Source organism: Ornithodoros turicata, chromosome 3, assembly GCF_037126465.1.
Source record: "Ornithodoros turicata isolate Travis chromosome 3, ASM3712646v1, whole genome shotgun sequence".
NCBI lineage: Eukaryota > Metazoa > Arthropoda > Arachnida > Ixodida > Argasidae > Ornithodoros > Ornithodoros turicata.
The window spans coordinates 93,228,517-93,242,944 of record NC_088203.1 but is presented as its reverse complement, the minus strand read 5'-3'; the positions used below and the strand labels follow the sequence as shown (position 1 = coordinate 93,242,944).

The 14,428-nt window shown below is 44.9% G+C and overlaps 1 protein-coding gene across 1 annotated transcript in view; it reads right to left on the bottom strand.

Moving 5' to 3' along the window:
* The window catches only part of LOC135388838 (nephrin-like), a 389,583-nt gene that overhangs the window by 42,987 nt on the left and 332,168 nt on the right, over positions 1 to 14,428 (bottom strand). The window contains exon 5 of the mRNA XM_064618684.1: positions 5,361 to 5,660. Within this exon, the coding sequence (XP_064474754.1) occupies positions 5,361 to 5,660 (300 nt within the window). The remainder of the gene's footprint in view (positions 1 to 5,360; positions 5,661 to 14,428) is intronic.

Here is a 14,428-nt window from a genome sequence, read left to right as displayed (position 1 = left end):
GTTGGGCAGCCGTTGCCGCTCTGTCGGCTTCTTCGTTTCCGCTCAAACCACAGTGACCCGGGACCCACTGCAGGGATATATGATGACCGTGATCGCTTAGAAGCTGAACCTGATGGAGGATATCAGTGACAACTGGGGCGAGCGATCCACGTATTCCCATGTTGGCTATGCATTGAAGAGCAGCCTTTGAATCTGAGTAGATGACCCAGGCCCGCGGATCGTCACAGGGCGTCTTACGTAGAAACAACAGGATAGCATATAACTCAGCCGACGTTGATGATGTGCGGTGTGAGAGACGGTATCCATGTGACACACCGTCAGTTGGAATAACAAATGCAGACGATGAACATTCATGACTGGAGGATCCGTCAGTGAAAACTGCAGTGTGGTCAGAATAGCGATTGTGCATCATATCCGCTGCAAGCTGTTTCAGAACTGATGTAGGCACTTGGTTTCGTTTGACATTAAGACCAGGAATTGACAATGCGATCGATGGTACTGGAAGCGACCACGGAGGCGTCGTGGGCACCAGTGATCTTGCAGAAAACGGGGGAACCTTAGGTTTCACTTCCATGAAACAGTTGTATGCGTTACATTGCTTCCGGCGACAAACTTTTGCTATTAGTGGATGGCGGCGGTGGTGTGCTCTGAGGCGCAAGTAATGGCGAATGGTCTCCCTCTGCCGTAAGACTTCAATAGGTATTTCGCGGGCTTCTGCTATCACCATCCGCGTTTCCGCGGCTCTCGGGACGCCAAGACATACCCTTAAGCTCCGTGCTAGAATACACCGCAGTCGATGTTCTTGCGTCTGTGAAATTCCGTGCAAGACTGGTAGGCTATATAGCAGAGTCCCTCGGACTAGGGCTTTGTGGATGGCCAGAAGAGACTTCTCATTCATTCCCCACTTCGGCCCAGCAAAGTGGCGAATGACGGAAATCCACCGGTGTGCCTTTGTGTCCAGGTGATCGATGTGTTTCTTCCAGGACAAGTTGGAGTCTAGGATGACACCCAGGAATCTATGGTGTGCTACCAGCCTAAGGGGCGTATCGCCAAGGAAGAGCTGATACCGATGCATATGCTTCCGAGTAAAAGCCATGACTGCTGTTTTCTCAGTTGATATATCCATGCCTGCCTCCGTTAGGTACCGCAAGATGTTATCCAGGGAATGCTGAAGACGGCGTAGGATTGCAGGCCTCGATTTCCCAACAGTCCAAATGCAGACGTCATCAGCATAGATAGATATATTGACTTTAGGGGCGATACAGGACTTTAGGCCTGCCATTACAAGGTTGAAAAGGATAGGACTTAAAACGCTGCCTTGTGGTACGCCCTGAGTCAAGACAACTTTCGAAGTGACTCCTTCTTTTGTGCGAACAGAGAGTGTTCTATGGCGCAAAAAATCAGCCAGCCAGAAGAACATTCTGTCGGGAACGCCTGCTTGCAACAAAAGATGCAGAACGTTGGCATGACTGACGGTGTCGTAGGCTCTCTTGACGTCCAGGAACACTGCCATGACTATTTTCTTCTGGCTCCTCGCTTGCTCGACGGTGGTGACGAGATCGAGAACAGAGTCTATGGAGCTACGATTCCGACGGAAGCCTGCCATCTCTTCGGGGAAGGTACGATGACCCTCAAGCCACCACTCCAGTCTATGCAAGACCATTCGCTCCAAGACTTTACCAAGACAACTCGTCAGGCTAACTGGACGAAAGGATGACAGGTCAGATGGGTGCTTGCCAGGCTTTAACAGCGGGACTACTACGGCATCTTTCCAAGACTGCGGCACTTCACCGCTTCTCCATGATGTATTGAAGACATGGATCACACAGGAAACACAGCCGTCGCTAAGGTTTCGGATGGCTCGATAGGAGATTCCGTCTCCACCTGGCGTCGATTGCACTCGTGACAGGCACACCGCGGCTCTGAATTCACCCAATGTGAAGTCCATATCCATCTGTGCGTTCACCACTGGTTCTCTTCGTGAGATCGCCTCCTGTATCTCGGAAGTGGAAGCGCGGAATACGTCAGTGTTTGAAGCTTGCGAATTTGCGGATATAATCTTGCAGAAGTCCAGCGCAACAGAGTTCTCGGACCGCATGAGAGACAGCGCTAGCACTCCCAAAGGATTTTTGGGCGGGAGGGTCTCTCTCAGACTCCGGGCCACGCTCCACACTCTGGCAGCGCGGGTAAAAGGCGACAGCGTTGCGCAGAATTGACGCCAGCGCTCTCTGTCAACATTCTTTAGTTCCTTCTGTACTACCCTGGCAGTATGCCGGGCTTCTATGATGTCCTGAAACAGCCCCGATCGTCTAGCCTTTCGTTCAGCTCTCCGCCTTTGCGCTCGTAGTTGTTCCACGCGAGGATTTGTTCCCATATGTCCTGTCGCGACCTTTACGGTTCGCGAACAGCATCGAAGAGAAGTAGTCAGCGTTTCGGTTAGCTGCTCTGCTGACATGTTCGGCTGCGCCAATTCTGAACAAGACGATCGAAAGTCCTTCCAGTTAATTAACCTAACAAATTTGGTCCTGGGTTGGCCAGTATACCTGTCGCATGAAATGTAGATGGGCAAATGGTCACTTCCTTTCCCATCGACGTCAGTCGACCACGAGAGGCTCCTGGAAACATCTTTTGAGCAGATGGACACGTCCAGGACGTCAGTTGAGAAATCTCTACGCAGGAACGTTGGTGAACCATCATTGAGCAGACACAACTCGGGGCAGTATTTGCTTAATGTGCGCTTTTTCCAATAGACTAGTTACACGTGCAGTAGTACATCAGAATAGAAGAACACGAATATAACAACATATACCAGTATTCCTGACTGTTCGTATAACGCAGAATCGTGCCCGTCGAGAACGATTTAGATTTAGACTTAGATGATGCTATAGCTGGACTTGTTTCTGGCATGTGTTCAGTGCTGACGCTACACATCGATTTCACGTCACAAATACCCGGGTCCAGAAATTAATGTGCCTCTCTTGGAAATCAGTTGACGTCCTCACAGCAAGTCCCATGTTTCAATGAAGCGAGAGAGGTGTTTCTCTCCACCTCTCCATCCATCTGTTTATCACCATTCTGCACGTGCTACATATTCGCTAATCATAGCCGTAAAGTTGTGAAAAAAATGAAAAAAAGATCAAACTTCCTTCGTTGCAAGCGAACATCGTCATAGGTCGTATACATAATGAAACGTGGCCCTCCGTCCGCAGGACGTCTATTTTGAACATGTAGAGTTGCAGTAATGAGTTCTGTTCCATCAATAAGAGCTGATAAGGCTTCGTCAGAAACGTTGACTGATTGCTGGGACTCGGATAATGATTCCAGTAATGGGTTTCGTGACTATTACGGTGACTAAGAGAACTCCGTGCTTCAGCGTAAGTATTCTTTGTTGTTGATCGAATATTGAAATGCTGGAGTAACGAGGCAGATTTCGTGCATCATTATGTGTACACAAGGTGCTTTCACCGTACCACTTAGATTAGAGAAGATAGATTTCAAGTATGGGTCCTCATTGACCTGCGATGTGGCATTCGATACGCCGTTCCGCTTTTGCTCCGAAAACCTTAGGGGTTCATTATACCGGATATGAAATTGTGACAATAGTGATCAGGAGACTTGGGAAGTTGTACTGCTGCGAGACGTTTCGTCTTGTCTATAGGTGTTGGGAAGCTTTCATGTCGTCTGTGTTATGCGAAGCGACTTTCCGAAATAATTTAATTGGCAAGCATTACCGCGAGTTAGGTGCGAAGCCAGGAAGTGAACAGTATGTGTAACCACAAGCTCGCAGTGGAGCTTTCTAAAACAGCGTCACGTATATAAATTAAGCATATATTACTTGTATTATTACAGGCTTAGTGATACCGATAAACGAAGTGACGCACATAAATTCGATAATTTATCATCACATCAGGGATTTAAGGGATCTTTCCCCACTGGATCCTCTGTCTTATGTTCCAATGAAAAGAAAAGAAAAAAAGAGAGAAAGAAATTCAATAATTAAAATTCGAACTCAGTCAGTAAGATAAAAATATGAAGGCTAGCTAAATAAACAGACACCCATGAGGTGTTGGTGATGTCTTGGTGATGGTGATGAGCCGTAGGGGCCGGCACAGACCTTCTTATGGAGAAACGACATAAACAACAACCACTCTATCTTAACGGTGATGAGCGAGGTGTTTCATTACCGCAGGTGATACTCCACCCTGTTGCTCGCAGTAATTTGATGGAGATGTAATGGTGTGTCTCACACTGAGAAATGAAGTGCTACAGTGTCCAGACAAGTGTCCAGTGTCTTTAAGGCAGGGTGTTGATGAGCTGGTCTTTCATACTCACATACCTTAAATGCCAAAGAAGGCGTTACATAAAGGGGGGGGGGGCGAGGGCGTGCTCAAATACAGGAGAAGGATTTCACAAGAAACGTAGTTGTTGGTATGCCTTGGCGAAATCAACAAGTTTGTTTAAGGATATTGGATTCTGTGGCAAAGGTGATAAATTTGGCCATGGACCACCCAATTTTGTCACAGTGACTGGGCGCGAGTCTAAGTGATAACTAATAACAAAGAGACACTGTAAGGGGGGGGGGGTATATTTATTAGATGAAATGAAAAAAAAAACGGGGGAAAGGTCAGCTAAACGGGACGTCGGCTTGCTATTCCGCAACAAAAAGAAAATTAATGAAGATGAAGAAAGAAGAATAAAATAAATAAAAAAGAAAAGAAAAGAACTGGGAAGTAAAGGATAGACCAACAAACGGCGAAAGAAGGATGATACAGGTTAACGTCAAAGATGACAAAAGAAAAGAAGGGATGTCCCGAAAAGGTTGGTAGTACGAGCAATGAAGAGGATTGCGTTACGGGCTGTGCGAGCCACCTGCAGTGGTGCGGCACCTTGGAGAGTCAACTTTTCGTAAGCAGTAGAAGCGACATCGAGTCGTTGCAGTTGATGAACCAGCGCATCTTCCTGATGAGATCTTATTTGTGTATTCGCACGCGAGCGACATCCCCAAAGAACATTCTAGTCGAAGAGAGAGAGGGAGAGAAAAAAGGTAATGGGGCAGATGTTCCTCCGCGTTTATGTTGAGCAGTCGCACGGTGCCGGAATTACTTAGCAGACAATACATTCTGCCGGACTTAGCAGACGACACGCTACGCAGTATCTTGTGGCTCCGCCGCAGGACATTCTCCACGGTTAGCAATACGTGAAAAGACGTGACGTTAAGCGCTTATGTGGCGGCAGAAAGTGATGACATTTTTTGCACCTTGTGGTGGAATATTCTGGGGAATGTCCCTCATGTGAACACGCTGTATGTAGTATATATTCTAGTTGAACGCATGCAAAAGAGAAGGAGAAAGCACGCTTACGAAGGACGTTGAGCTCCATGCTATCCTTCCATTGGACATCGGGAATGCTGGGATTTGTGGCGCCGCAGGTGATGGACTGTCGATTGTCTCCCGCTGCGAGAACCGTCAGCAGAACCGACTTCGTCACGTTTTCGTCGTCAGAGACGTCCACGAAATATGTTCCTTCCGGTTTCCGGCCGGACAGAGTCCACGTCACTTCCGGTTTCGGCCTCGACCCGACAACTCTGCATCGAAACTCAGTTGATACACCGGAGTCGTAGCTCGGCATCTGGTTCTCTAGCGTCACTGAGAGTGGAGGCACTGGAAAATGAAAAGAAATAACGTGTTTTTGATGGCCGTAGCCGAAAATTTACTGCTGTCACGAACTGAAGTGAACTCCTCTCGTAGTCACCGTGCTCACTTTATTCGATGGGATAATCTTACCTCTTCTCACGGCACTAACAAGGGTTATGCGTTATATTTTTTCCGAGCATGTCTCAGCCAGAGAGCCATATCTATACAGACTAAATGATACAGACAACTTAATGAACATCGTGAAAATGACACCGTAGGGGTATGCACATGTAGTATAGATATGCAGCATAAGTACACTCGACAAAGCAGTTCTGGTATGCCATCATGAACTAAAAGCTAAACTAAGTTAATTGATTACCCAAACTTAGTTGAATACCTCACTAAGCTAATTACAAGCCAAAGCTAAAGCTAAAAATGGCTGCAGTACGGCCTCTCCTAAGAGTAGCCGGTTTCACCAACTTTAAACCGTGATCAAGAGTTGCTAAAACTTGAAGTTCACACTCAATTATTTTTTGCAAGTGTTAGTTGGTGACGCGATGAACGTTTCAGTGGCAATAACTCCCTTTGGTGACACAGAGTTGTGCGTTAAATTCAAGTTAAGGGACTGTTGATCGTTGGTGAAACTGGGCCGACACTCTTAAAAATGAACTTCACCGCATAGCAAGCTCCTAGCCAACCATCATCTTGAATGATATCGTTATCTGCCCCGATTAGTTCAAAACGGAAGGCGTACGCCTTTTCTGTGACAATTATGAACCGCATAAGTGTCACAGAAAAGGCGTACGCCTCCTGTTGCGCCTCAGATTGTTGAAACGCATAATGCACTGCATAATGTACAAAATAGGCTCCATCTACCGTTTTCAACAAATCAGGGGCGATAACGTTGTCATTCGGGATGATGGTTGGCTAGGAGCGTGCTGTGTGGTGAAACTCATTTTTAAGAGTGTACTCCATAGCACGTGCACTCTTACAAATGAACTTCACCGCATGGCACGCTTCTAGCCAACCATAATCTCGAATGATATCGTTATCTGCCCTGATATGTTGAAAACGGGAGGCGTACGCCTTTTTTGTGACAATTATGAACAGCATAAGTGTCACAAGACCTTTTTTTGTGACCCCTTTTCAACAAATCAGGACAGATAACGATATCATTCGAGATTATGGTTGGCTGGGAGCGTGCTATGCGGTGAAGTTCATTTTTAAGAGTGTGTGGCGCCGTGTTCACTACAGAACTTCACCGCACAGCACGCTGTGCGCCTACCATTGCCATGAATGATACAGTGTTAAAACAGATGGTGGATCATTGTGTGTCCTGATTGGCTCAAAACAGGTGGGAGGCGCCTATCTGGGGCAAGCATAATGTGTCTCAGATAGGCACCACCTCCCATTTTTAAGAAATCGATACACAAAATGATATAATTCGGAATGATGGTTGGCTAGGAGCGTGCTATGTGGTGAAGTTCTGTTTTAACAGTGTACGCTCTTAGAAATGAACTTCACCTCATGGCACGCCCCTAACCTACCAAAGTCTCGAATGATATTGTTGTCAGTCGTGATTTGCTGAAAATGGGAGGCGTACGCCTTTTCTGTGAACAGCATAAGTGTCACAAAAACGGCGTAGGCCTCCGGTTTTTAACAAATCAGGGCAGATAACGATATCTGTTGAGATGATGGTTGGCTAGGAGCATGCTATGCGGTGAAGTCCATTGTTAAGAGTGAAGAAAAAAACGTGGACGCTGAGTATATTCAGCGTCCACGTTTGTGGAGCTTACATCTCTACGTTTTTTTTTCTTCTTCTTTCTTTTTTTTTTCAATACAATACCATGCGTACAATAGGGCGGAACATGAGCCAACACTATAAAATAAACAGGAACAGTGACTGAATACGCGGAATTACTGGTCATTTCTTCCACGAGCACAAGGGAGCGCATCATGCATTTTGCATTGATGTAATTCCCCCTAAAAGGGGCTACGAACCAATCATATAAATGGTCTCGGAAACGCTTTAAGGCGTTTCTGAGTGCCATTACACGGCCTGCACGAACTATGGACGAATATAAGCTCGCGTTCACGTATATATTTTATGAACGTGATCCGTCATGATTAAACGAGCGCGCCCACTGCAGTTGCAGTCTCGTCTTTGGTATAGTCTCGTCACTGATCTGGAGGGGGCGTAAAGCCATGTGTGTATTTTGACATAACTTCACTCAATAACAGTGAGGTGTCGCTAGTGCTGTCGTTCCGTACTCTCACGCACATGGCTCACGCTACACTCTTAAATATGAACTTCACCGCATTGCACGCTCCTAGCCAACCATCACCTCGAATGATATCGTTATCTGCCCTGAATTGTTGAAAACGGGAGGCGTACGCGTTTTCTGTGACACTTATGCTGTTCATAATTGTCACAGAAAAGGCGTACGCCTCCCGTTTTCAACAAATCAGGGCAGATAAGGATATCATTCGAGTTGATGGCTGGCTAGTAGTGTGCTATGCGGTGAAGTTTATTTTTAAGAGTGTAAGCTATTGTCGTCGGTAAACTGCTTCTGATGAAATGCAGTACGGCCTCGTGAACAGATTTTTTCATACATCATTAGGGATTAAGCGTATATCGATTATTATTTGATCCAGATTGGTACGCATTTATAGTTATAGTGCCACAGCGGAGGAGAATATATTTATTTCTTTCGTATTACGTATAAACTTCGCTGAAAGACACAGTACGCAAATTATGATTGCCGTCAGTGAACATTACGAATTTACTTCCACGAATTTCTCAAAGAAAACAAAAATCGCAAAGCTTCATAGTTTGAGATTATCGAAAAGTAGGTGACGTCATCAAAAGCTCTGGCGTGTGTGCCCTTGCAACACCGCCCGGCACCTTCGCGGTCCTCTCCACCACACGTTGGAAGACAGCCAGCAGCAGTCGAGATTAGGCGGATATCGACATTGGATGAGCAATGTTTCCAGACGTGTACCAAATTGACGTGTGGCATAGTATGACATCGCACTTTTCAAAACTATAAATTGAATGTACGATAATTCTGCTTCTAATGGAGAAACAACATTTTGGAAGAATGCAGCGTAACACACGTTGACTTGCGAAGGCATAAATTCGACAGAATTCGGATGTTGCTAGCGGAACTTTAACACAACCTTTGAGGTCAGCGACTGGGACAAAACCGAAAGCCGGTACGGCCTGCATGGTTCGCTAAATGATCCGGTACTCATGATGATCCGGGAAATGATCCGGTCCTTAGTGATCCGGTAATTTCCCCTAGAGCGTGTGACACGTAATCTTAGAAGCAATGAGACAAGGGAGTATGGTTACAGTATAGATACAGGGCAGCTGGCAGACAGACTCCATAACGTGAAACGCGCCTAAATTTAAATTTCTAAAACTTTATAAAATTTATTTAAAAATGATTTTCTAATTTTTAAAGCTTAATTTTAATAATAAACTTTCGCTGGTTTGAGCCATGTGTCTGTCCTGTCCCTCTATAGTTGTGCCCGGACTCAGGCTTTTCACATTATGGACAATGAACAGGGTATGTCGTACGTGGAAGTTCAGTCTCTCCACAGGACCAATTGAATTGAAGGAGAAAAAAAAAGGATAAACATTGCGAAAGACAAAGCTGAGCTTGACTTCGATAAGAAGAAAAACAAGTATAAATTCCGCTACTCTTACAATGAGCCCCTTCTCAAAGAAAGGCAAAAAAAATCACCTCTCCTTCCCCCAGACGACAATACCATTTTTCCCCTTCCCACGACCGCAACACTTTCTCCAACTGTGTCGCCTGTATATGCTGTGCGATAGCCAAAGTAACAACATAACCTGGAGCTGTGATGTCCTGAGCAGTGCTACATTCTTCAGTCCCGCTATCTAACGACCATCGACAAGGCAGAGAACGCTTGGATATCGTCAACAGTACGGCGCCAACTTGTGCGCTTGCTTCCCTAGTCGTGTTATCAGTTGTGCTTCTCCCGCAGAGGCTAGAAACAAGATAAGCCTGTTCCGACGGCGCCTTCCTTAATTACAGAAGGGACATTAAGCGAGCTCCCGCTGCACGTCCAATCAGAGGAAATCACACAGCCACCTCGCTCGTTGAGTGGCTTTCCTGGTTCGTTTCTTCTCCCGCTGACACTTTGATGTGGCGCTGTGTTGTTGTGGCTGACTTACGTGATAGACCCGAATGGACATCGACCTTAGTGCACGAAAGGGTACAAAATAAAGTGAAATGGCGGAAATAATTTCGCACACTGCGTGGCGTTACCACGTCGAGCGGACTGGCAGGGTGTACCTCGAAATAAAGTGATCGAAATCCCCGCTGCAAAATAAACTACTGGAAATAAACGTTATTTGATTATAAAATGCACAGTCGCGCGCGGGAAACTGCCAACAGCGAACTTAGACTGACCTGGACAGAAAAATGCAAACACCAAACTGGTAATTGGACTAACCTAATAACACGTGCACAGTAAATCATTTTACATCTTTTTTAAGCACATATGCTTGTCCCATGGCGCACTCCTTTTTTACACCATGAAATGTGGGTGTTTTCTGGAACACCCTTTAATTAGGTGTATTCCTAAAAAAAAAAGTTGGTGTTTAGAAGCAGGAACACCCTTAAAAGGGGAGTATTCTATTGAAAACACCCCTTAGAATGAAGCTCCCGTGACAGCATGCCGAGCCATGCAGTCCGACGTTTTTGCTTGCACGGCTACAACCACCCTGGACACGGTACAGTTCTAGCCACAGGCACCCATCATGGTCCTAGCAACACTGTGAGTGAGTGAGTGAGCGAGCGAGCGAGCAAAGAAGAAAAAAGAAGGAAGCAACACTGTGGGACAAGCGTAAGGGAAGAGGTGAAGATCGCAGCATCGTAACGCTATCCGTGCTCGTGAAATGAGCCAAATGAGCGGCGTTACGATGCTGCGATTTTCAGACGATGCCAGCAACGGGCCCAGGCACCCTCGGCAGCCTATACTGGAGTACCAGATTGATCATATACTGAAATACAATTTGTTGGGGTACGTTCGTTAAGTGTATTGTGGCTGAACTCCTCTGTAAGGGTGACGGGAATGTCTCTTTGCAGTTAACAGATACGCCTACAGCCAGTCAAAGATATCAACTAACTTCCTGACATTCCTCCCTGCCAAATATTGTGTTTTTAACTCATGTTATCGTCTATAATGTGAATATCTAATGTGAGGAGCTGTCAAATCCATATAATTTCTCTTTCACGACTTAAAACACCATTTTCAACACCATACCCCCCCAGATCAAATAGGGTGCTAAAAGGGTGTATAAAACGTAAACACATTTTTCAACACCTCTTTTCACACTCTTAATGATCGATGTGAGATAAAATGTTGTGTATATCGATGTTACACCTTTAATGACACTCTTTTTACACCTTCTGCTTCAATCAGTTCAATCAATTAGATATATCTTACACTCATTACCTTTAAACTCAACTTTCTTGCTTTAAATGCCTTTATTTACCTCTAATTACCTTCGACTGCTTCAATTTCAAATCATTTACCTCCATTTACATTTACCCTCTTATATCCCCTTTACATGTCGGTGAGGCTTCACCGTCTCATACACGGACACACACACACACACAGCCTTTTCCATTTTGACACTCCTAATGCTAACGCATTAAAAAAAGAGGAGAAATTTAACTCGTCTCACGACTTGTTCTGCTACTCCTAACATAAATTCTCCCCCCCCCTCCCCCCCAAAAAATACTTCTCATTTGCTCTACTCGCATGTTCGCTATTCACTATTCACATGTTCGCTATTCAGAAGTCCACAATTCACATGTTCACTAGAAGTCCACTATACACAATTATGCCAGGATTTATGCATAGAGATCCTAAAAGGTTGTGTCCATCCCACAGCTCTGAACAAATTTCACAAGTGCCGCCAGGGTGGGTTGTTCGGTGCCCAAAGTCCCAACACCTTCTACAGGGTGTCCCAGAAAACGTGTCATTGAATTATAATAAAAAAGCCACACCACCTAGAGTCATGCGGTCAACGGCATTTGTTCTTACTGGGTTTTTGCCACCTCCTCGTTTGAATGTCGTGTAACGTAAATTTAATTATGTAAATTTTTGCGAGCTTAAGTCGGAAATTTGCCTAGTAAAGGTCACTTTTTTACCCCACCAATGTGAAGAGCGTGTCTAATTTAGTCAAATTAATGATAATTTACAGGGATATTCAACAGCTATCCCATCGGAAAAAATAGCCGAACATCATGCTCTACGGAGGTCGCACAGAATAGCGCACGATGAATTTTTCAGCGCAATCTTTGTCAGTCCGATGAAAGGAGGTTGGAAACCCAGCCCTCCCCGACATCGCAGAAAGAGATAAAACAGGTACGGCTTATCACGTCCGACTTTCGCTGGGATAATGCTTTCCCTCTCCCAATTTTAGGAACTGTTACTTTTTCTACTATCACTCTGTGGGCTGTCTTCGGAACCTCCTTTCGTCGCACTGAGAGCGATTGCGTTCAAAAAGTCATCGCGCGCTATGGTCCGGTGCTCCGAAAAGCATGATATTCGGCTATTTTTTCCGATGGGATAGCTCGTGAGTATCACTGTGAATTATCATGAATTTGAGTGAATTCGGCACGCTCTTCATATTGATAGGGTAAAAAAGTGACCTTTACTTGGCAAATTTCCGAGTTCAGTTCGCAAATATTTACATAATTAAACTTGGAGTACATGACATTCACATTTGGAGGTGGCAAGAACCTAATAAGAACAAATGCTGTTGACCGCATGATTCTAGGTGGCGTAGTTTTTTTATTATAATTCAATGACACGTTTTCTGGGACACCCTGTATATCGAAGACCCTGCTGTCTAGTCGAGCAAGTGTAGCTTTCAGTGTAGCTCTTTGAGATGCATACCTAGTGCAGTGCATTACAATATGCTCACTATCCTCCACCGTTGCACAAACCGAACAATTCGATGAGTCGGCTGTTCCAACTTTATGAAGAAAAGGAAGGGCCATAAGGCGTATCCAACCGAAGCTCCTGGGTCCTCAGCTATTCAGTCATCAAACGGCTGCACTGAAAGCGCTCCTATACGTTCCCTTGAAGAAACGCATCTTATTGACATTTTGTGACACTTTCTGGTCCCTCGTTTGTAACAAGTGTTCCCACTAGTTCGGGATGTTGTCTCCCGCCCCACAACTACTCGGTTTTCTCCCCATTTCTCTCTCTCTCTCTTTCGACTAACTGCGGCTAAGTGGTCTGGGATAGACAGTCTGACTTTGTCGTGACTTAAATCCCCCTTTTTTTCTTCCTCTATCACATCACGTGCAAAACATGCATTTATATGCACCACGGAACCCTTGATACCACTCCCCATTCATCATCTCACAATAAAGTTGTTGATGTTGTCGTTGTTGTTGTCGTGATCGGTTCCAAAGCAAGTCCAAAAGTGTTCTGTCATCGCTCAGATACGAAACCGTATCAAAAAAGAAAAAAAAAGAAAAAGAAAAACGACAACAACAACAACATGCATTCGCATGAATATCCGCGCTCTAGTAATCACAATTTGGAATAACTCTCCTCATTGTAGAAAGTAATTGTTCTGGGGCTGCAAACATACAAACTGACAAACACAATAGAACTCTCAAGGTGATTACTTATCAAGTGGCAAACTGGGTGCGTGCGGGTCCTGCCTGTGGAACGAGGCCCCTAAAGGGATGTCGTCGGTAAGCGAGTCAGCGCGGCGTAATAGTTAACGCACTTCACTTTGGGTCGAAAGGTGCGGGATCGACTCCTGCCGCTGCCTGCCTTTTTCGACCAGTGCCATATTTGCAACTCTCTTCATTGTCGCGTTTCGAAAATATCTTATTTATTTATGTATTTTCATAAATATTACCTCGCAGAATGAAGCAAAGTGAAAGAAACACGGTCCGTATAAACTATGGTGTGTAAAGCGTTAAAACTTAATAGAGAAAAAAGTCAAGTCGAGATTGCTCAGCGTAGCAACTGCTTCTTTTTCCCACATCCCTCCAGCGCCCCATCGAGTCTTTAAACTCAATTCTTCAGCCCGAAAATCTGATAAAGTAGGTCACGTTCAAGCACGTACTTGATATACTGTGCAGCTAATGTATAGACAACTATGGAAGAAGGCACAGTTTATAAGAATGTTAAGAAAGGAAAAACAAGGGATAAGAGAAGGAAAAAAAAAACAAAGCATAGGAGGAAGGGCCTTTTTGCGAAACGAGAGGCTCGCCGAAAAATGTGGATAAAGTTAAATAGGCTGTTTGCCGATCTCTTGATTATACAACATTCATCTTTCTTTCTTCATTTCTGTGGTGTCGTTAGTTATTTTTTCCTTTAAGGGTCATTAAACTCGGGATCGTAAAGTTCGTTATCTCTCTCGATTGCATTAGCATCGACATAGTACACTGTCCACGCACTGTTTCTTCTTTGTTTTTTCTCTTACACTACTGCGTACAGTGTTCTCGATCGATTTCGAGAGTGGAACAAGCTCACACTGGGGTACAACACTTTATGTACATACAAGGGAGCGCAAGCGGGGTACGACGATGGTGCTTTCGGGGGTACGCGCCTTGTAATTCTCGTATCGTCTTCGTCGTATGTGCAATAATAAAATCGAGAATGCGCTATGCTTGTCTTTTTTGGTTCGAAAGACTCTCTATTTCTTTTAACAGCGAAATGGAAAAAGAAATAAGAAGAAGAAATCTATTCACCACACAACTGCTGAACACTCTCAAACACAATAA